The sequence below is a fragment of the Alligator mississippiensis genome, chromosome 3 (assembly GCF_030867095.1).
Source record: "Alligator mississippiensis isolate rAllMis1 chromosome 3, rAllMis1, whole genome shotgun sequence".
Classification (NCBI taxonomy): Eukaryota; Metazoa; Chordata; order Crocodylia; family Alligatoridae; genus Alligator; species Alligator mississippiensis.
Window position 1 is genome coordinate 114,369,120 of NC_081826.1, and position 24,626 is coordinate 114,393,745.

Below are 24,626 nucleotides of genomic sequence, written 5' to 3' on the forward strand. Positions count from 1 at the left end.
GTAGCAGCAACCTTTTGTTGTCATGACTGCTGCCAGTGTGACTGTATAGCTTCAGCAACAGCCATTTTTTTCTGTCGCCTACTCCCCAAGCTGGTGCCCAGGACAACTGCCCCAAACACCGCACTCTAGTTCTGCCACGGTTTGCCTGACTTGCAAGTGACACTCCTATTCACACTTGCCCAATGTTACTTGAGTCTCCAACAGGAGACTCCAATAGCTCCTACTTCTTCCTCAACTTTTATCTGTTCTTTGGATGGCACTTGAAGAGGTTGATTTCTTTAGGCTTCCCTTCCCTCTGGACTGATTCTTTCCCACTTCATCCCTCCCCTCTCCACCTCCTTTTTCTGTTCACCTATCACTTTCCTTTTTCATAATTCATGACTCCTGTTGCTCCTAATCCCATCTTCCTCTGTCCTTCTTGTTGTCTTCCCAGAAAACTGCCTCTTCTCCTTTTGTCACTTCTTATTCTCTTTCCAATTATTTATATCACAGTAGTATGTAGCAGCCCCAGCTGGGATAGGAGATTAGGCCCCATTGTGCTAGGCACTGTACCAACACATTAGAAGCAGTCCCTTCCCTGAGGAAATCTCAGTCCAGTTTGACATCAATCAATAGGCAGATGTCAAATGGGATTCATTCTCCTTGCAGGAACAACATGCACTAATAGCAAAAAAAAAACCCAACCCAAGCCCCACCCCCCAAAAACCAAAATACAAAACAAACCCCCAACAAAAAAACCAAATAAAAATGGGAGAGTAATTTTCTCAGGTTCCACTACCCCCACCCCACACACACACGCTTTTATTCTAATGAATAGATGATGTCAGTAGAAACTTGAGCAGAAATGTAAGCCTTTGAATGGTAGGCTCAAAAGTCTAGCAAGCAGATAGTTCCTAGGCATGAGAATCCTACAGACAACAAAACATTTAACAAGAGTGAACCTCCTTGCTTTAATCATTCCAAAACATTGGCCACTGAAAAAAGCAATATGTTGCAGAAGTAAGCAATTGGAAAAGTCATCAGCAGGGCTGATTTGGTATTAAAATAATATTCCTGATGTTCAAATGTAAATGAGATGTCTTTTTCTTTTTTGACTTTAGGCTTGATAGGCATTCTGATTTTGATCAGCAGTTTAGAGCTACACAAAATGTAATGCTTTAAGTTGGTGATGTACCCAAAGTGATGACTTAGGGGAGCAAAAACAGAAAAAGTCATATACCCTGAGCAGCCACCAATGCCTTCTTGTTACTGGGTTCTTGTTACTGAGATCACAACTGAGCTTAGTGTTACCTATATGTAAATCCACAAATTTTCCTTTTCAAAAGAAAGAAAAAAAATACTGTTGCTGTTAACATGCTAAACTAAGAAGCTTCCCACTGAAACCAGGACACTGAAGAAGTACTTGAGTTGAATTGTCCTTGTCAGGAAGCTGAACTTTTCTATAGAAAGATGAATGGGAATTGCTCCCTGACTCCACCGCTGCCACCAGCAAAGACTCACATTCATATGCAAAACAACCCCACACTCTTCTTTGAAATAACATCTCTGCTTGACATTGTTGCTTTGGAACAGTATTCACTCCAGCCAGGCTGAAAATGCATCCTGCATTCTGAGCCAGTCCTGTCTATGTCTCCCCTCTAGCTTCTTCCTCTCTCAGCATTAAGAAACACCCCACCTCAAACCCAATCTCAAAGCACATGAATAAAAACAAGAAGGCTTATTCATATGAATGAGGCTGTTTTCGTAAGTGCAGATGCGGAAGCTGCCACTGCTAAAATGTTTAAGGAAACTGGTGAAAGGAAATAGTCCTCTTATAGCATAGAAACTACTTCAAGCATTCAGCTCTGTAACGGCTACCTTTAGCTGAGTTGTGGCCACAATGCAGCAGGACCTACAGGAAGATCTAACCATACCTGGAGAAACAGATGTCTTCTGTGAAGGTAAAGAGCCCTTTTTATTACACATAATCTTTTTCCTGTATAGAGTGAAGACAGGTTTTTAGCTTGTGCTCTAATTATTTGGGAAAAGTTGAAGTCCTCTGCTGACTAAAGTTCTCCACTGACTCACTGGGACTCACAGAGGGACAAGCATTAGCGGACTTCCTTACTTTCTATGAAACAATGGGAACGAGGCATTCTGGGTGTAAATATAGTGACTGAGATTCATACTGAATAGGCAGATGGGTTCCACCATAGGGAGATTAATTTAGAAGAGAAAGACAAGGGGGAACAATGTGTAAAAAAGTATCCTCTCATCTGGCTGCACTTTGTAAAGCAACTGTGAAGGACCATGGTCAGTGATGGACACTGTGAGCCCGATGCTCCATTGCCTTACACCTTGGGCAGTCATTTGCTGCCATGCCAGGGGAGTGTAAAGGCTACTAAATCAGAAGGGATCACTTGGCACTCATTAATATGAGTGATTACACACAGTGGAGGCTCAGGAGAATCAAGACACGGTAGTGTCTCGTTGTGCCTCTTCCTGCTATACTATATTGCCTTGGAAAATAATTACCTGCTTCTGCAGGCACTTGCTCTCTGGAAGGAGTTGCTATTGACTCTACCTGAAAAAACACAAACATTTTTGTAGGCAGAGCCCCAAGACTTCTAACTTCTAAATGCACTTGCAGCACTGTTTCAGCAACTGCAGTAAAGCAAAGCTTGCCTTTGATGGGAAACTTTAGAAGAGGGCAAAACCCAGATATTTTAGCCTGAGCAAAGACTAAACAGAAGGGGAGAGCACATTTTAAAATCCTTGTGTCAATGATGTGTACAGCCTATTAATAGGTCATGCATTTCCCACAAATACACCCCTGCTTCTTAACCTGTGATATATTTTTTATCCAGAGGTGGCAAATATTTGCAGAAAAGAGAGGTCAGGACATTTATCCATGCATTTTCATTTCTGTGAAAGTAGTCTGTAACAATCATAGCAAAGAAGGGAATGACACTGGGCAAATCAACTGACAGTAAGGGTACTTTGCTGACAAGGTTTATAGCTTGTATCTGAAAACTATGATCATGTGGCATAAAATTCAGCTTGTGCAGCCTGGAAGGAATTATAAACTCTCAGATAATTTCTAACTATTAAGGTTGGGGAAGAAGCTTTCCCCGGGACAAGCTACTCCATAACCAACACCTGCAATTTCTTACAACTTCCTTTGAGGCAACTGGCACATACTACTGGTTACAGGATAGATCAGCGATTCTCAACTAGGGTGATGTGCGATCCTTTGAAAGGTGCCTTAAGGTTGTGAGTTAAGCAGATAAGCACAGACTCAGGCTTCCCTCTGCCTGGCTGGCCCCCTCCACCTGTCCCCTCTGCAAGGAAGTAAGCACTGTAATATATAAAAGCGTTTTTGAAATGGTGTGCCACTCAATTCACAAAAGTTACAGGGCGGGGTCCTGAGTCCACTAAAGAGTGCCTCAAGTTCAAAAGGTTGAGAGACACTGGGATAGCTCATTGCTGTGATTTAATGTGCATATTCATCTGGGTAAAGCTTTCAAAAGCACCTATGATCCATTCAGGACAACGTGTTCTAGGCTCCATAGTCACTGAGAAGGATTTTGATACGGATATGAAATAGGGGCAGAGGTGTAGTAGTCAAAAACATATGCCTGCAATTTCATGTAGTGTCATGCATTCTGAAGTTAAAACTGTAGCTCTTCTGAATCCTTTTGGGCCCCACAGATAAGTCATTTCTGGCATTGATGACTTATCTGTAGAAGGGTTGCCTCTTTCAGAGGCAGAAGAATCATCCCTTTCAGAGATTTCCCTTCACCACTCTGTTTGTGGCTGTAATATGATTTGAACCCACCATGTTAGAACCAAGTTTCCATACTTTATGGATTAGAAGCTCATTCTATGTTGTTCCCTCCACCCCAATCCTTTTTCCCCAAATAGATTTGTTAGTAAACTTGGAATGGTCTGCTTTTTTTCCCTAAGCATTTGCTAAATCCATTCAGTGTGACATTGAGGTCATTCCCCTGGCCAGATCTAGGATTTTGAAAAGGGCGGTGGGCACATGGTGAGGTGCATCATCACATATAACACAACACATTTTTCTCCAGGTAAAAAGGAACTAGAAGCTTTACTAATATGTCTGGGGCCAAGGGCTGCATTATTCAGTCTAAGACTGATGCAAAAACAAATACAATGCTATTGCAATGAGTTAAAAAGAGTCTGCAAGGCTGTGAAATAGGAACTACATTACCAGGAGCAGCTAACAGACTATAGAATTATAGAATAAAATGCTAGCTTGATTAGTGGATCATCAAATCTATTAAAAAGGAGACAGAGTCATTAACATCGGTGAAATGAAGAGTTTAGAAAGTATCGGGTAGATTTTAGGTGGAGCAAGAATCAAAGGGGAGAGCAACGGCACCAGTGCACTCGCTCTGGATCTGCCCCGGTCACAAACACTGAGTGGGTAGTTTCAGGTAGGAGGTATGAGCCAGGTTCTTGGGCACCCTTCCAGTTCACAGAGAAGACACAGAGCAGCACCAGTCAATCAAAGGAACCGACAGCATGGTTCCACTACAGCAGCTCTACCACAGAGCTGAAGAAGGCCTGTGAAGAAGTACAGTAATAATGCAATTCCCTTTTCAGTAGCGCTATTAAGGTCAGTGGTGCTCTATCTTTTAGCCCTGTGAGTAAGACTATGCAATAAGCTTGAGTGCAGCACAAGGGAGCACTTAGGTCTGGCATTGGTGTGTGCACAGCTAATGGGCAGGGTATGCATCTTGCTCACACCCACAGGAACAGACATTCCTGGAGGCAGGACAGACATTCCCATCTAGCCCTCCAGAACTTCCCCAGTGCTCCAAGTCTTAGTGATGATCTAGAATGCTTCTTGGCCAGCTCTGTTAAAACTGCTGGACTTAAATTACATGGATCTGACAATTTAAAAATCTCTAACTTCAGCAGCTGCTCTAAAACATCCTGTTTGTGAAAGATAGAAATGGAAAGTATTCCATTGTCTTATACGATAGGAATCCAGCCCCTGGATTTTTTCCCCAGATATAGACTAGAAATATTTAGTAAACATTTCTATCTTTTCTGCATTATCCCTGAGAACGCTACCATTTCTGTCATTGCATTGATTGGATTAGTCCATTGCTACTGTTCATTTCTTTCCCTACTATACTTTAAAAATGTTATGTTACACCAGTGAATAATATGAAGTGTAAACCCTGAAATATAATGAATTTCCATGTTTTCTACAAGAGTCAGAAATTCTACAGAAGTCTGGGGAGAGGTGGAATCCTCCATATTATGGTTTTCTAGTATCCTGTCTCTGCACAAGCTTGGCAGGCTTACAGCCCAAGGCTGCAGGCATGTGAATACTCATATAGTAAACAATTATTAATTGTTACTATTAATGAGTTCTCAGATGAATCATACCAATTAGAACTTAATTTATTATAGTTATTATCAGCCTTTTTATATAGCTACACCAAACTAGCCTGTGGTCTGCTAGGCTTGTGATAACTGATCTCCCCCTTTTTACCTCCTGAATAGGCTCCTTGATTGCATTTACAGTAACTGGCCTACTTTTCAGTACTTTCCCTACAGCTAAGTCAAAATCTTCTGAAATTTTCTAAAGCATGAACCCCCTGCCCCCACCTATTTTTCATAATATTTAGTAAGCAAATGTCTTCTTATAGACCGTCCACAACATTGTACCAGAAGTCTCAGAGGTCCTTTGCCTGCTCAGAGCTGATTAGCTTAGTAGGTCATGTATCCATTCTCTTCACATTACCATCTAGTGAAGAGCTCCCCACAGAATGGCAATTACATTGAGTAGCAAGGTATGTTTAAAAAATGTACAAGATGAGTTTGCTTCCTGGTGAAACTGCCTCTTTGAAAACACATAAACGTTCTAGGTTTAAGTTTCATGATTAGGTTTGAGGCTTAAGTGAAATTAGAATGCAAACAGAAGTCACCTTTATTTGCACTGATGGTGTAAACTACTGTACACTTTTTATGTTTGGAAAAACTTAGGAAAGATCTTCCCTTTAAAAGACTAGCACCATGCCATTATTCACAGACAAAAACTTCATTCTGTTGAAGTTAAGTTGCAACAATCATACATAGCTAAAAAAATCTGTTGGTGAAAAAAAGTGTGACAAGCTAAAGCTCCATGTGAAAGGTCCACTGACAAGAAAAATCATCCTCAAGTACAGAAGTGTACAGTTACGGTACACAAACTGCCTTAACTGTTCCCATAGTATCACAATGAGACAAGAAGTTTCATCCATCCATCACATAGGTTGAGCTTGTTAGTGACACAGAAACAATAACTTGCTCTTAATGCACTTGCATAAAACTTACCTGAGTGACACCTTTAAAGTCCTACATTGTTTGGATAACCACAGCCATGAAGACAAATGTTTGATAACGTCTTTATCAAGTAGAACATATCTTGGAATTTACAGACTGCTTGTCTCTAGGGAAAATAGCATTCTGCCATGGACTTTTCAGCTAAGTGTGTTTTAATTGTGGATTAACAAAGTTTTTGCATGGCAAGTTCTTTGGCTCACAGAAACAGTCCTTGAACATGCCAAAGAGACAATAATCCTCAAAAAATGTACCACTAGCTCTACAGGGAGTCTGGTGAAACTTACCTGGGGCTTTGGCAGACTTTGCATTAGAGAATGAACCTGACTCTTACCTACACTGACTCCTCTCTTTGCACATGGCTTCCACTCTCCTATTTCCCATATAAAACTTCTGCCTCATTCATGTACCCATCTCACCATTTCTATGTAGTATCTGAGTGCTGTTTTTGGTGTATTAGCCTCACAACATGCCTAGGAAGTAGGAAAGTAGCATTTCCAGTTTAACTAATGAAGAATAGAACAGTCTTCTGTTCTGGAGCCCAGATCCTAATAAGTATTTAGGTATCTTACTCCTATTGATCTACATCTAAGTTGCTTGCCCAGAGGAAGTCAGTATCTTACCAGGCTTTCTAATTCTCTGGTTTGTGCCTTAGCTACTGGACCATTCTTCCTCCCAGGCTCTTTCTGTTCAGTCTGTTACCCAAGACGACAAGGTGTATTTTGTATGTAATGTGCTTTGCAAAGAGCACATAAACTTCACATGCGTATTATCAAATTGATAGGTATACACTTGAAAAAATAATGTATGTATTTCAAAATTATTTTCAAATGGGTATAGATATACTCCACCCCCCCCCACCCAGCTTTCTAAATTTTCATAAAAACCAACCTTGAACATTTCCTTCCTTCCTAAAAGATTAAGGACATCATGCTGAATATTCCACAACAGTAAAATGTATTAACCATGGCATATGCTGCTCTCTAGCTATTGGGAAATTAGGGATAATTTTCCCTGAAAGCTTTTATGGCTCATCAACCATCCACCAACTAATCTCTCATGCCCAGAGATGGAGAATCTTTATGCCATGCTGAGCTCTACTGTAAGTTCATCACCAAGACAACAGTGTTTTCTTATAGAATATACATAACTTAATCACTGCTTTTAGCCTTTGGACAAAGATTCAAGATCATTTAGCCAAAAACATTTATATCCCTCACTATCATAAAAAAGAGGATGGCTTATAAAATTACACAACAAATTTGCTGTTGACTTGTTTTTCTTTTTTGCCTACATCAAATATTTATAAGGCAATTTATTATACTAGTTCTTGATTGTAGTTAACATGCAAATGTAAAGTTCTACAGAACACCGAAGGAATCTATAACCTGTTCTGATTTTTCGTTCAATCATTTACAATGAGATAGTAGGACATACCTGTTCACCCATCTACACCCTAAACACCCACACACTAAATGACCCATGATGATTTGAGCTTTTCAGGAGTCCCAGTTGTCCCATGACAGCTGAAGTATTATTTTTACCAATGCAATAAGCTCTGTATTTTAAGTAGAAATGATTGACAGCTTAATGTCTGTATTTTAAAAAATGACTGAAATCACAGACTGTTTTTGCTTTGTTGGTTCTTCTTTGTAATTAAATATCTTTGATCTCTTATTTTTCACTGTGCCTTGATGCCAGCCTTTTTTGTTTTTATCTTTTGACATTATTACTGGGTGAATGTTAATAAAAAAACAGGTCGCATAAATTAGCGGCACTTAGCCAGTCTTCAGGGAAAAGAGCAAAGTATTTATGGGCTAGAGAAGCAACTCAGTAGATATGCTCAGACAATACTTTCAGCTGCTAAACAAGCACCGTGGCAGTATTTGAACCAAACCTCTTCCTTCCTTCAAGTTTTATCCAACTGTTGTGCTTCCTTTTCTCAGTATATTGCTCCGTAACATGTAAGTTTTTTATTGTTTCTATTCACATTATTTAAGTAATAAACCAAATTGAGAATGATTCAGTGGAATGCACAACTTCATACCTTTAACAAATCAGGGCAATATCAAAGCCTGCTAGAAATGCTCTTCCCCATACCCACATGGTAAATATGGCTTTGTGGTGGGTGTTTCAAGGGTGTGACACACCCACTGCAACCAGGCCAGGAAGTTCTAAGTTAAGGCTACAAGTAGTTCACATGTTTGTGCAGAACTGGAAAATGGTTCAAGAGGCTGAGTATGGGGAAGAAGGATTACAACTGTTAGGCACTTGACAATGTGAAAATGACCTCCTGGCTGCTAGTTATTTAACCATGTTTTCCAGTTAAATGAACTGGGCAGGCCCTGTTTCTTAGGATGCCTAAATCCAAGTGTAAAACTTGGATTTAGGCATCCAAGTTGGAGGTCAGTCTGGTTCTCCAGCATTTCAGTAAGTGAGGGTATAGCCCAGTCCAGCCCATAGTAATTGCCTAGCTGACCAAACCTGCCAGAGGCACTGAGAGCCATACCCCAGCTGTTGAGCCACCTGGGCTCTTGTTCGGGTTTCTTTATGGGCTGCAGGGGAGAACAGCCTCCCCACTGAGGTCCACCTGTGGCAGCAGACAGCAGGCCTGCTGAAGGTCTGCTGTGGTAAAACCTGCCTGGACCCCGCACTCTTGGTTTTCTGACTTCTGACCTTGCTCAGCTCTGTTTCTAGAATCCAGTTGCATGGAAATTCCCCTTGGCCTTGGAAACTCAGTCCAGAACCCTGATTTAGCCCGTGACTTGGATTTCACCCTAGGATTTCTCTCGTTTGGTCTCTGACTCGAAAAACCTGACTTGATCAGTAACTTGGTCTCTGCTCCTGGAATTGTCTCTGAGTTGGGTACTTTGCACTCTACCTCTGGCTCTTGCCTCTCCCCAACAGCCAACCACTAGACTAGCCCACTTATGACCCAATCCTCATGCAACCCAACAATGCACCTCCACTTACAAACCCAGAAATACACAGATGAAGATGCTTTGGAGTATCCCATTGCAGCTACTCTAGCCCTTGGCCTCCAGCATGCTTGAAAATGGTTGCTGGGGTCTACCACAGAAACACCATGTTAGCTTATTGCCAGATCTGACAAGTGCCCGAGGAAGTGCAAGGGGTGGGTGGGTGGGTGTGTGTGTGTGTTCAGATGGTGGCCTAATTGGAACATACCACAACCACAGAACAGACATGCCCTTAGTCAAGAGGTTTGAATTCACTTCTTTTGCGGCTGTAAATAAAATAATCCCATTTCAATCTTGAAGTTTACTATAGGATAAAATACGTGTACACTCTGGAGAATATTCTGTGAGCCACACAAGAGGAAATACTTACACCCTGAATAGCCAACCACCTTCTTACCTACAGTCAATACACATTTTTCAGGTGGATGAAGAGCAAGACTGAAATGCTAAAGGAAAACTTGGGAGGAACAGATTTGCTTGTAGCATGCAGACATGTATCAACTAAAAAAAGTGTCTGGAGAGGACATGATCTCACTCAATTGCAATTAGCCTGGAAATTAAAGGATTCAAAAGTTCAGAGTTTAAACAAATGGGTGCTTGAAGTCAGGCTATTATGTCTTAACTTTCAAAAGTGGTTCCTACTGAAGCCAGGGGGGAAACATAGAACTAGTGGATCCTGCAAGGAACAGAGTGAAAATAAAGAACAGGGTTTTCAAAACATCTAAGGGATTTAGCAACCCAAGTGCATGCAAAACCAGTTCAACTGTACATAAATGCACTAAAATCTGGGAACAAGAGAAAACATTCAGGACATAGCAGAACAAAGATACTATGGTTGCTTCTACTCTTAGAAATCTGGTGGCCTCTCTTATTAGCCTAGCACCAGCATAGAGCAGGTGGTGGTAGCAATAGTGGCAGTGGCACTGCCAGCACAGCTTAGTTTGCCTTTTTGTCATTACAGTAGCTAATCCTGCCTATAGGTAAACATTTTAGTAACAAGTCTACAGCACCACTGCTGTTGTTACCAGACCAATGCCAGAAAAACTCCCTGGAATGCTAGGTGAGTTCTTAGGGTGATGATGCCCACTATTCATGGAATCTCATTGTCCACATAAGAGAATATAGGACAAAAAGGGACTTTATGGGTCATTTAATCCAAGTTCCTTCTATTGCAGCATCCAGATCCATCCTAAAACGATCAGACACAGTTGAAAAAGAACAGATACTGAGTCCAGGAGAAAGACTCTCATGGGACCTTTCCCCTTGTAACTATAAGCGTAAAACATACTTGCTCTGACAATATTGCCCATATACAGCTCATTGCACTTGCCGGGCCCCTGGATGCTCTCCTTTGCTAATTGTTAGCACTGTGTAGAGAGCCCAACATTATAAAAAAAAAAGACTCCGTTTATATAAATTACCTTCACAGGACAAACAAGTACTTGCAACACCTCTAATTTCATCATGCAAAGCTGTCCTTTTAGGTGGGTCTGCTTCTTCCTCTCCTCTTACCAAACCTAAGAGGAAGTAACACTACAGGAACAGTAAAATGACAAGCTTTTGTGCAACTATTTCCATGCTACCCTGAATTTTAATAAACTCCTTGTGAAAATGACTCTACTTCCGGAAATGTCACAGCCCTCTTTTTTCTGATGCATAATTTCAAGATGAACAATCTCAGCATGGGCAGATCCAGGAGGGTGTGGTATGCCACTCCTCAAATGATGAAGGGATGGGGATGACACACAGCTGGAGCCCCCAGTATGGCAGGGGATACCACAGAACTGGTCAAGGAGCAGGTGTACATCTGCCCCCTGCCAACACCACTGCTGCTGTCCCTGGCTGACCTGCTGCTCCAGCCAGGATCTGTGGGGAGCAGCTGTGTAGGAAGCTGTGCTTCACCAGGGACCGTGGTGTGCAGGTTCCTCTTTCCAGCCCACGCTCCTTGCCAGCAGGGGACACTTGTGAGAGTGGGGTAGGTAGGGAGCAGATGCTGAAAGGAGGAATCTATGTGCCCCTGCTTCTGTCCCCTGCTGAACCTGGCACACTGCACAGCCACAGCCCAGGGCTGGAGTGGAGCAGGAGCAGCTCTGGGGCTCCCTCCACACCTGTATCAGTCAGGGACAGCGGCAGAAAGGGGGTGCATCAGGGATCCATCCCTGAATCCCAACACTGGGTCACCACTGAATTAACAGGAACCTCTGAAATCCCAAGAACTGCAGCAAGTATCAATCAACTCAGGGGACAACCTGGAGTTACCCCAGCGTTTCTGTTCTGAAAAAGCCCTGTTGAAACTGAAAGCCTTCCTACAGGTTTTTTGAACAAACCCACAGAACTTAATTGAGAATTACATCCTTCCTGGAGAGTTCTATACAATGATTTAAAAGTCTATGGAGAGCAATCATAATACATTAAATTCAATAGGTTTTCAGAGTGATTTCTATTGAGCCCTGGTGGAGTCATCACTATACAGTTCTTCAGGACTTTTTCCATCAAGCTTTTCACAGTGCATGATTCAAGACCCTTGGCTAATGGGCTGGTTTTGCATCTACACTCCATGAATTTTTTATTCTTCATCTTCCTTGCTTCAGCATGCTTCGGTGGTGAGGAACTGCAGTTATGGGATGCAGATGAACTTGAAAAAGCATGCTATTTATTCAGATGTGTGCTTTATTGTGGCTATGTAGCAATATAATCTTAACCAGAGTGCTCCTAGGCTATCACACACAGAACTTCCTGACTAAAGGATGAGTTTACCCCCCTGTTAGTATCACAATGCTCATATAGCTACAGGGAAGTAAAAAGGATTTTCTTCTGCCTCACGCATCACCAGCAGAACTGATAGCAGAATTCCAACTGCAAACTCTTTAGCACTGTGGTTACTGTCAAAAGGAGAAAGAGCACAGCTTGGTCTTCATTACCTAGGTTGCATGGGGCTGGGGAGGGGAGGAAGGTAAAAGAACCTTTTAATTTATAAACTAAATAACTGCGGAGTTTCATTCAACTCAGGACTGTAGGATCAAATCATAATGTAGAAAGCCATGTTGTCATTTTTACCGTTACTTTTCTGACTTGGAGCTAGTAGAATATACTCCAATAAGCATCTTGTAGTAAGGATATATTTTTTTTAAATTGTAGAAAACCGGGCCATTTCTCTAAGTTCCTCTTAAACACTTAGGCTAGGGACAAAAATGACATATAAACCAGTGATCAGAAACTGGTTCAAATATGTAACACAACAGAAGTTCAGTGCATATAAACCACTTTCAAAATGGCCAAAACCAGTTTAAGATAAACCTGGATGGATGCAGTATCAGACTTAACTGATTTAGGTTAAATTGGTTTAATGAACTTCTGTCCCAGAGCCCCTTCAGATTCAAGTTAACTCACAGTCCCCCAGCATCCCAGGATGCTTCGCACATACCTTGCAACTCTCCCTCTCACACAGGATGGGCGGGCTAGCCTTGGTCAAGCCCCTCAGCTTCTGGCCTGAGCCACTGCAGGCCTGTGGCTCCATTTCCAGAATCAAAAGTGAATGTCCATTCACTTGCTGATTGGTTCAATCTATGCATCTTAGACTAACCTGCAAAGATTGAATCGATTCAGCCTTGGGCTTTTTGACACATAGGGACACACATAGGGAAAAGGAGCAGCAGGCAAGAGATACTATTTGTATATGTTATGCATTCTTTCTTTAGGGAAAAATGGAGAAAAGGGTGCAGATAAAATGTTTCAAAGTTGACTAAAATAAAAAGGATTGTGTTTTACAATGCTGTTTAACTCTGGTCCATTTTTTTAAGACACAGAATGGCAAGCAGACTTGCAATCTGTTACCAGTAACATGCTCATCCCCCTATATATCTGTGTGTGAAGCTCCCTGCCCTTTCTATTCCTAAGGCTTGTTGCAAACTAGGGGTTTAGCTTAATCAGAGACACGAGCCATTGATTAGTGCTGGGCTGCTGTCACTAATCACTTTAAATGCTGCACTGAAAATAGTACGCATATGTCATATATTAGAAAACCAGTCTCTTTGTCATTTAACCTTAGCTATGAAACCAAGCCAAGACCTAACTAACATGATTTCTGGGGTTACATTATATATCCTTTGCAATTGAGCTCTACTGACAGACTCACTATATGGCATGGAAAACTTTTTAGTTTCTGCTAGTGAGTTGCGTACTGATGGAGCAATTTACTGTCTTATGAGGAAACTGTCCCTTGCCTTTCAACATTAAAATCAAAGTTTTACAAGGGATTAAATTTCTGCTTCCACATTAAAGCTGGAACCCATAAACTCCCTAATCTCATGCCACAGGCTGTGTAGGAGTGCTGAGATTGGGGTTTTGGTTCCAGACCATTTCTGCTATGGACCATATCGGCTTTGGAATTTTTATTTAAACATTTAACAGATGCAGTTTCGGCCCCTGCATTACAGAAGTGGAATTGCCGTTGCACTCCACAGAATGGCATTTCATTTGCACAGCAGTTTTGTATGCGTCTCATATTTGTTATATTTAAGCCGGAGAACATGCACTAAAACGTTTATTGAAAAAAAAGCACTGGCTGTATCTGGGGGGCAGCGAAAATGGTTGTGAAAAATATCACAAAATAAATCTTGCTCTGGTCCCATGAAACAGGAAAAAATATGGAAATTTAGATGCCTTTTAACATGGAGAGGGTCAAGTTTTTCTTAGTTACACCAATGTAATATTGAACTGACTCGCTTGATTTCAGAATAACTGTGGTTTTACCATAGGGCAGTGCACACAGGGAACTCTTGTGCCCCTATCAGCACCTCCACCACCTGATACCATTTCCTGGAGCCTGGAGCTGACCCACTGGACCCCCTGCCAGCCTGGGGCTGCTCCGCCCCAGCTCAAACTGCTGCAGTCCCAGGTGCAGCGTCTACACATGTGCCCTGGACCACAGCAGTTTGGTGCTCTAATTACATATGTAGATGCACCCACTATGCTGAAGAACAAGCAAAATGGCTCATCCATGCTATCAAGTGCTAAGGAGTGCTGTAGCAAAGCATACCACACCTGTTCCATGTATGCTACACCCCAAAATGAATGTAATGTAGGCTTAGGATAGCATGGGGCTTGCTCTCTTGGGAGAGGATATAGCACACATCCCACTACAGAAACTACATTTCATCAGTTTTGGGGCAAAGCACAGGGAGTAGGTGTGGCATGCTTCACTATGATGCTCCCTAGTTGACAGTCTTCATGTTATAAGCTAGTGCACCAGATCAGGCCCATAGAGCTGTGTCATCCAGCCTGTGAGGCTCCCCTTGGGTCCAGAAATTTGCTGTCAGGGAGTGGTGGAAGTGCTAATTGCTGTCAAATTTCAGACTTGTGGGAAGCCCTAAAAGCCAGATAACATGGCCCTGTGTGGATCCCACTGGCATAGGATTAGGCTGGTATGTGGCCAGGCACAGCACACTGGTTCAAAGCAGTGTACAGCTACATTTGGAAACTGGGAGCAGACCAGCATGGAGGATCACATCCATGGACCAACTCCATGTGGGATCCAGCCTGCAGACCAACCCTGCACCACTCATTTGGCTCACAGGGCTGGAAGTTTAGGCACCACAGTTATAGATGCACCTACCAAGTCTAATAGACAGCCCAGCACTTGGCACTGGAGCTATAGGTTGCCGTGACTGCTCCTAGAACATGGTGTGGGAGCTGAGGGATTGGTGTGGAGAGAGAACATGAGGTTTGGGGGGTCTAGGGTCTGCGTATGCAGGAGAAAGACTATTAGACGGAAGTCATAGACTTCTGGAATAGCCACAAGTCTATATACCAGGTTCCAAAAGGAGGTGGGCAGGTGTGAAACCAAAGCTAGGAGTTGGAATGTGCTTTTCCCCATTTCCAAAACTGAATCCTTTTCCTTCCCTAGAATTAGGCTATTAGAGACTTACGGATCTGCTACTAGTGTACATTACACACTTTAGTAGATGATACACTTTACTCTGTGATAGCTCCTCCACTGGGTGGCTTTGTGAAATAGCTAGAGCACTCAGTACAGTCCTAAGCTAGAATCACTCAGCTGCCCAGCACAAATCGTTGCCCTGAACCAATTACTAGCAAACAAAGGAACAGCCCCTCTCAAAGCCTTTGTAGTGGAAAACAAACTAGAAATGCAGTACCTGGAACATTAGGTATCAGATTAATACATTAGCTTTGATCATCTCATCACATAGCTGACTTTTAGCTGTCCAATGAGACATAATAAAGTTTCCAGCAGCTCTTTATGCATCTTAATTAGAGAACATGGAAAGCTTTTCAAAAACAAGGTTGGGGTTGGGGGGGGGAGGATAAAAGCACAGTAATAGACACACCATACACACACTTGGCATGCACTTCAGAGCAGCTCAGCCTGTACTGGTTGCTAAGCATTAGGAGAAATTGGAAGGTACAATTCAGTCAAGCCCTCTTGTGAGCTCTGTTCATTTGCCACAGAAAAACCTGCACATAAGAGGGGTTGGTAGCACAGAATGTCTTATTTTGACGTGTGGGATTTTGGGGCGGGGGGGAGAAATCAGCAGCTTTTCCACACCTCCCTGCTCCCTCTCCAGACTTGTATGCATAAGGGCAGGAAGATATATGTGGTGTCTCTCTCCTGAGGCTCTCCTTCATTAGTTTGAAGTGCTAATAGGTGTGTGCTGTATCCTTCAGACTCTCACAGATAGGTTGCTCAGACAATCTAAGACCACTGTATAGGAAGCACAGGGTAAAAACGCCACGGTTAAAGCAAGGGAAAACACAGCTTCTTCCCATCTAGTAAGATCTGAGGAAAGCTCCCCCTTCTGTCCTTGGCTTGAGGAAGCAGCACTTTCTTGCTGCTCCCTCTTCTCCAGATCTGCAGCAGTAAGGGGTGCAGCTCTCCACCCCAAGGCACATACTACTTTAGCCACTGCAAAGGAGTTGTGGAGCAGTCACTCAGTACCTGGCTGGCCTGCTGCCCTCATTCACCATGCAACCTTGGTTAAGTCTCTGTTAATGTGTGCCTGGTGGACTACCACACAATGCCACTCCAAGGGCACAGTAAGTGCAATAGATCACAAAAGATGGTAACATATTTCAAATGAGGAACTTAAGGGTGGGGTAACCACACAGTGATGGGAAGCAGAGGGGAGGAAACAGTTGCATGTGGTTGATATAGGATGTGATGTGAAACAAGTATGTTTAGAAAAACATTACAGAGGAGAGACAGAATACTTGGTAGTCAGCACCTGGGAGGGGAAATGAGGAGCACAAGGCTGAGTTAAGGGACAGACATTACACATAAACCAGTTTAAATGATCAGGAACTGGTTTAAACCTGTAACAGGACAGATGTTCTATGCACATAAACCAGTTTGAAAATGGCTGAAACCAGTTTGAGATAAACCTAGTTGAATGTAGTGTCAGACTTAACTGATTTAGGTCACACTGGTTTATGCAATGTCTGTCCCAGACCCCGTGCTGCTTTTAATTAAATCAGACTCCACCAGCATCCCGGCATGCTCTCTGGCCTGGGTGGGGCTCTCTGCTACACAGCAGGGCTGGCCAGAGCTCCAGCAGAGTCTGCAGGCACAGCAGCATCTGCCTGGTTTCCTCAAGCTCTACCTCTCCCCCCACCACTCCCTGCTAAGCAGGGATCCCCTGTTCCCTCTGCCTTACACAGACACCTCAGCATTAGCTAGCAGACCACATGCTGGCTACAGCCTGTGCTGTGGCAGACAGCAGTGTCAGCTTAGGACTTTTCGGACCTAGACAACAGCTCAGCTGGTAATGTCCCTCAGTTCCTTCTTTGTTTAAGAAGAGCTTGAACTAATGAGAGAGGGTGTTTGCTTTCTGATGGGGTGATAAATACTGATCACATAGCTGATAAATGCTCTGTTATCAATGAGGGAGGGGAACCCCTCCCTAATCCTGCTGGGGCCTGGCCATATCCCCATCAGCTCAGCCTTGTACAAGGGAAGGGAGGGCTGCTCGAGTGCCCCCCAGCTTCTATCCTGAGCCACTGGAAGCATGTGCCTGCATTTCTGGGATGTCTGGGCAGTTACAAAGTGATTTAGCCTAGTCAGGTTAGACTAACCTGCAAAGATTGAATCAATTCAGGCTCAGGCTTTTTGAATGTCTGTTCCTAGCCTAACAGGCAGTGTGGAAATGGGAGTTGAAGGAAACCAAAGGAGCAGGGCAGCATAGAGGGCAGAGAGTGAAAAGGTTACTGGAATGCTAAGTTTACACTGAAGATAGCCAGGTGAACCTCCCAGTACTGTAAGTCAGGGCTGTGCAACTTCTAAGCAGCCAGGGGCCCAATACCCCAAGGGCTGCATGGGTAGGAGCCACAACAGGGCAAGCCACAGGTCTCCTTGTGCTGCACGCCACATGGACACCCCTCACTGCACCATGTGGGTACTCCTCCCAGGGATGCCCCACATGCTGTGCCATGTGCCTGCAACCTACCCACAAACTGCACCACACCCCCTCACAGGTGTCCCCTTCTAATTGCTGTACCATATGGCTCCAGGCTCACCCTCAGCTTCCCATGCTGTGCTGCCCCACCCCTAGGACAGAGGCAGGAAATGAAAGCTAGAGGAAGGAGGGAGAGCCCCAACACTCCAGCTGCTGTTGCAGCCAGAGTAATAGGGGGGAGCAACGGGCAGGTGGGAACCTGATGGCTGCAACTTAACCCCATCAGGGCCACATGTGGCCCACAAGCTGCTAGTTGGATGGCCCAGATGTAAGTTATAGTCCTGATTCTTGTCAAGATACTCACCTCTCACAGAAAGAGTACTGTCAGCATTCAGGCTACCATTGTCTTGTTCTATCTGCTGCTGGACGCCCCTTTCAGGCAATGGCATAGGTGCTCATGCTGTTCTTAAAGGGGAAATCACTTCACTTTTAGGCTGGATTGACTTGTTACACTCCCATGTTTAGCAACTTTCTTTGCACAGCAGGCCCAACTAGGTTTGATGCCTGCCATAGACTTCTCTTCAGGAGCTTGTGATCAAGGTTGTAAGGAAGCTTCTTCAAAAGCAAAGTATTATATATATATATATATATATATATATATATATAAAAGAATATAACTTGTATTAAAAATACCAGAAAAACCTAGACACCAACCCTGCGCTCTGTATCTGGCACATGGGGCCGCTCTGTAGGCCTGATTCAGCCCGTGGACTGGCCCGACACCTCTCATCCAGCCTGTGGAGCCGGAAGAGACACCTCTCATCCAGCCTGTGGAGCCGGAAGAGTTTGATACTCCTAGCTTCGAGTATGTGCTAGCTAGCAGACCTCTCAGCCCTGAGAGACTGAGCTGCACAGACTTCTGGAATGAGCACAGGACTCCAATCTAATCTCTCCTCTAACCTTGACTCTCGCTTTGGCCTCAGATTATTCAAAAGGAACATGAAAAAGAAGGCTGGAAGGAACCTAACAAGTCATTTCATTTTCTGTCCCATTGTGTGGGATTAACAACACTTTGGCCCATTTCAAGAACTAATGTTTATAAAGGCACTTTGAAATTGATAAATATAATCTGCTTGCTAGGTATTAAGGGAAAGAAATGTAATTGCAATTCAGAGTTATTTTTAATGCAGCGTACTTTACAGAGGTCAAGCAAGGCTCAGTTCTGCTGTTGTCACTTTGAGATTTGTACTTATGACATTATAGGTGACCTATTTTTATCATAACAGCAGATTATACTGCAACAGACTGAATAATTTATAGGTACAGGAGCACTATCATAATAGCAATACAATGGCAGCTTTTTCTCTAGTTATGGAGAGAGGCAGTATTCTCTGGCATTTTCCACTGAATTAGCAAAACAAGATACACGTGAAATGACAGATTCTTTCAAAAGCAGGAACATCAGCTCAATGAACGTGCAAAAGGAGAGTGGGACAAAGAATTTATCTAGAGCTTTGTTTAAAAAACAACAACACAAAACTACTGAGACTCCTCACAGTTTCAGGAGGTTACAGTGCTGGGAGCAATGGAGGAATTAGATTTCTGCATTTGCTACTGCAAAATGATACTGAGAAGTCCCACAGGGATAGACTATATGGCTCTCAGGTCATGCACATAAATAAGCTAGAAAAATATTCCTTTGGAAGAGAGGGCTTGGAACAGATAAGCTATTCACTTCTGAAACATGAAGTTGGAAAAAAAAGAGCTTGCACACACACAAGACTCAAGGTAAGTTTGAAACATACTGGCTGAACAGCTACTGCAGGAGTGTCAGGGTTAAGGTGAAGTATAGCAGGTAGAATGCAAGATAGAAAACCTTTAACAAATCATCCCCAATGTGGAGAACCACTGCCTCTATAACCTTAGAAGACTGAATTAGTCTCAGAAGCATATTAAGCATGTTAAGATGAGACATTTATAGCTTTTGGCATTGATGCATATATACCTTCTCCAGCTCCTCTGATATTCCACAGTGTGAAGTGTACAGTGGCTGTTTTGCAGGTGGTAACTTTTCTGAATTGCACAGAGTTCAGTTCTCTTGGGCCAGCTACAGACATTACACTTTTACTGGTAGAAATGATTGGAAACTGGTCTTCAGGCATAATAGAACAGAAGTTTGGCACACAGACTGGTTTAAGAATGGTGGAACTTGGCCTAAGGCCCACCAAAGGGCAAAAATGTGTTCTGTTCACTGCCAATCCAAACTACATCGCTTACAGAAACCCGTGTAACTTAGGCTGATTTGGCCTCAGGCTTTGTTGAATGTCTCTATTGCAATGAAGAGCATCCACTTACACTTTAAACACATCTGAAGAAGTTTGCTTCCATTTCCACTCCTATTTACAACAATAGGGTACTGCATACCTTCAGCATGTAGTGCAAATAAAGCAACTTCATTAGGAGGATGGAAAGTCAATTAAGATCAAGGGGTAACCTGAATCAGCAAGCTGTATGTTTTCTAGAGCATGTTTTTATTTGTACAAGGTGTTATAGTAGGACCTAATTATGAACCTCTCTGTGATGATTTCAAACTCGCTTCTATAGCACCATTCTTTATGAAAGGTCAGGAGGCCACTGAAAAGTATTTGCATTTCAAAGGGTATTCACCCAGCTATCACAACAACAGATCCAAAGGGAGAGTGTCAACATTGGCAAGCTCTAGATTTGATTCAAGATCATACTTGTTTACCCAGGACATTTAATTGTTTGTGACTTCTACCCACACTGCCATGCTTTTTGATTTAGGGGTCACTGCCAATCACTCACTGAAGGAGTTTGCCCAATGCACGGCAGCTAAAAAAATCTGTTAAAGGAATGCTAACAAATACAGACATTACTATATGGACATCATAGTGTATGACAACTGAGGTAGTGTGTCCAGCTTTGGCCACCTCCCTGTGGGAAAGCTACATTAGAAAAGTTAAAAGGCCCAGACGCAAATAATAACTGTGCTCAGAGATCTTGCAGGACTGATCCTGCCAGAGAGAAATTCTACATAAAAAATTTTTAACAATTAGGATCATTTACCATGGAAAAAAGTCCATTTAATGGGAAAGAAGTATTCTGGTACTTGACATTAAAACTGATCCCTCCCTTCTTTTCATCTTGCTTGATAGTAACATCTTGGTCCACCTTCGTATGCTTTTCTTTATTCAATGTTTAATGTGTCTGAAGTGAGGGCCTAGCCTTAGACACTTCTGAATATATTAAACAGTACTACAGGTAGTTCATTGGCATTAAATAATCATGGTTATAAACACTGTGACCAGTAGCATGCATTTGTAGCATCAGGGACCCTGGAATGTAAGATCTTTGGAGCAGTGTAAAGCACACGGAACATTACTGGGCACTATATACATAACAAAGCCAAAATAAAAGAAGGAAATGTCTATGTAGGCAACATATTGTGGAACTTATTGCCACAAGAATTCATTAAATTACATACAACGAATGGCTTTATAATTTTACATGCTGAGAGAAGGGCAACCAAATCTTATGTTAATTGAGTGACAAGGGTATCAGAAAGCCTCTCACTGACAACACCGCACGCTTAGCCAAACACATGACCTGATGTGTAGGGTGCCTTTGCATCAAGCAATTGAGAGCCTGGGCTGTGGGCTGATGCATCACAGCCCTTTTCATGTTGATTATTCTACAAAACCCATGCCAATAGCTGATCAGTTTTGATGAACCCTCAGTACAGCAACAACTTAGAATGGGTATCTAATGCAGGCATAATTGACTGCTAGGATTTACAGCTGTAACAAGATTTTTAGAAGTAAAAAAAGCCCCATTCTTCTAGTGCCCTTTTACATTTGAATATTAAAAATGAATCATTCCAAGCAACAACAACAAGCCTCTTTTTCAAAGTTAACAAAGCCTTGAAGCAAAACAACCCAATAAATCTCTGTATGGCTTAATAGAGTGATTTAGCCACTAAGCAATTTATAAAACAGCAAAGTTTAAAAAGGGTTGTGCTGTGTTAGCTTATGCTAAAAAAGAAAAAAAAAAAAGGGGGGACACTTTCATTTAAATAATCACCCTGAAAAATGAAAAGCCCAATCTCCATGGAGAGATGGGGAGCTGCATTACAGAAATATTTATAGGGCTGACCAGAATGCCAGAGTGATCAGCAGAAGGCAAAAAGGAAAGAAAGCACCCAGCCTCTTGCATTGAAAAGTATCTGTCAGGCAGCTGTTTTTATAAGTCCTGTGTTCCTACCACACATGATGCTAGTCAGACACGGCTCCTCTCCGCCCCCTCTCACTCACACACACACACTTGCACACACATATTTCCTTTCCTCCCGAAACTTTACAAGGGGAATAGAGTAGTTGCTGCTTTTGCTGGCAGAAGAATGAGTCAGTCCAGGCAGCGATCAAAGATAGGCTGGTGACTACCTTCCCCACCAGTCCTTCCCCCCCTTGCATTTGAAACACTAAGCCAGGGCTGTCTGCGAAGACAACAGCAGACCAGCTAATCAGACCCTAGGGTACTGTAATGAGACTGCACTGTGCAAGAGGAACTTGGGTCTTCAAGCCAGTGTGTTCATCATCCCTGCTATGAATGTGAACCTGTATATTTAGGTGAGTACCCTTTTATTTTATTTTATTTTATTTTTTACCCTCATTTTAATGATAATCATAAACCTGGAATGTTTTTGCTGTCACCTGGAATGCTGCACTTTTGGGGGCTGCAGCTACATGCTGATGGCTGTGTGCCAGTAAATCCTAGCAGGTACGCTCGAACATAAACACCTTCCTAACTACAAATCTGACATTGGAGCCAGATAAATGGTTATTACCCTTGCTATTAATATAGTGCAAAGCTAGTCTGACACTACAATGCCCCAGGAAACTTAGGCAAGCAGCTCAGAGTTATGAACTGAACTAAGCATCCCAAAATCTCTTGATTGTTGCCGTGAGGAGTCTCCATAAAAACTGGCAAATTCTTGTATATGAATATGCCAAGTAAAGGGAAGCACTCAAGAGAAAGGAAAAATTACACAAAAGAACACATATACTGTATGAGTAAACTCACCTCATGTCTCTGCTTAGTTAAAAGTAAATAGCATGCAATAACTCACTGAGTTCTGAGAAGATTTCTGCCTAGGCTACTACTACTATCAATCCATTTGTCTTGGCAAGGAAATAATATGGCAGGGAATTAAAGGTAAAGAAAAAAATATTTTAAATGAAAAATTAAAAAAGACTTAAATGTTATAGTGCTTAGGAGCAATCAAGCTGATAAAGGAAGGATTTTCGTTTACAAGCTGCTTTCACAGAAGTGGTTGCTCTGCTAACTGAACAGGTGATAGAAATTACATGGTATTAGTGTGGGATTTTAAAAGAAAGTAAGTACCTGAAACACTCTTTTGTGTAATTCTAATCTGTATATTTGAAGGAACTTTTCATTTGCATGTATTCTTCAAGCATCTGAACAATAGCTGTCTCAGGAGAACCTGTTTAATCATTTTTACCAGTGCATGAAAGGACTTGGTCTTGTTTCCATCCAGGAAACATCTCAGAATTCCCTTCAGTTTTGTCTTTCTAGTTTCAGGAAGCTTTTACGACATTACCTATTGGAGGAAGGTTTAAACCCTTTTGAACTCTTCTCTCTTTGGATTGTGCCCAAACAGAATTGGTGCAAACATACTATACTTTAGGATACCGTTTTCATTACCTTTCAATGCACTAGATACAAAAGGTCATTCTAGTCTTGACTGATCTTTCTATTAGCCTACTGAGTATTCAGCTATTTCTCCTTTAAGGTTTTAAACAAGCTTTGTGGTAGCCTTCTGGAAACTTTTTTTTTCTCCCTTGGCCATTATATTGATGTATTTTTCCCCAAATACCTTTATATTTAACATTCAGTGACATGCATCTCTAAGCATCACTTCTGCACTATTTAATCTGTTCATGCATTTTGCCATGCTGATCTTAATTACTATGTTGGAGCTGCTGTCACACCACAGGAGACCACAGCCGGGTACACTCCCAAGTAAGGGTATTATCATCATCAGTATTCTCCAGCAGCTAATTAGGATTCAGGAGCAGCTCTCGCTCTCTCTCTCTCTCTCTCAATAAACAAAAGGCAGGGGTGTGTCCAATGAGGGTGGCATTCAGAGGTGAGGAAGTTGCTGTCCTCTAGAAAAACTCTGTGCTTGCTGTCAACCCAAGCTGAGATATCACAACACCTGCTCTTCACAACAGGCAGAATATGCCTCTTGGGTCTACTGTGACCTATACTGTCCCATCTATATTCAAACAGGACTCCCATGGAAAACAATGAGGATCCCTGTTTGCAGGTGAAAAGCAAATATGGCAAATTGCCCTTCAATAAGTGCTGATGAGAAAAAGGTAAATAAATGATGCACCATAGCTCTAAAACATACCCATCATATCGTACTTCGTTCTGCAAAGTCCTAGCATTTGCAGCAGACAAATGAGTAACTGAGACACTGTTCCAAATGCTCATTACTACATCAACTCTTTGGCAACCTGGACTTTCAGTCCTTCATTTTGAATACAATATGTGAAAACAAACCTGAAATTTTTAATTTATTTATTTATCTTTTGCATCCACACAACATTTTCTTGATAGGGTTTTGGGGTATTTACAGCATGGGGGCAGGAGTGAGCAATCTTGGGTTCAGCTCAGGGTTCCACCCAACACTTTGTCCCAAGTTATTTAACTTTTCTGCATCTTGGTTTACAGCTGTATAAAATGAGGATTCATGTACAGCAGAGGGGGTTCCGTGACTGAATGAATAGTTGCTAAGTGATTTGAGATCTTCAAAGGAAGATGCCTGTGGGTGGCACTTACAAAGACAGCTGAGGGT

At 42.4% G+C, this 24,626-nt stretch overlaps 1 protein-coding gene across 1 annotated transcript in view; it reads left to right on the top strand.

The window, feature by feature from the left end:
- The first annotated feature begins 1,828 nt into the window (after window positions 1-1,828).
- Window positions 1,829-24,626, top strand: part of RIPOR2 (RHO family interacting cell polarization regulator 2) — a 91,038-nt gene continuing 68,240 nt past the window's right edge. The window contains exon 1 of the mRNA XM_019490631.2: window positions 1,829-1,940. Within this exon, the coding sequence (XP_019346176.1) occupies window positions 1,880-1,940 (61 nt within the window). The 5' untranslated portion in view covers window positions 1,829-1,879. The remainder of the gene's footprint in view (window positions 1,941-24,626) is intronic.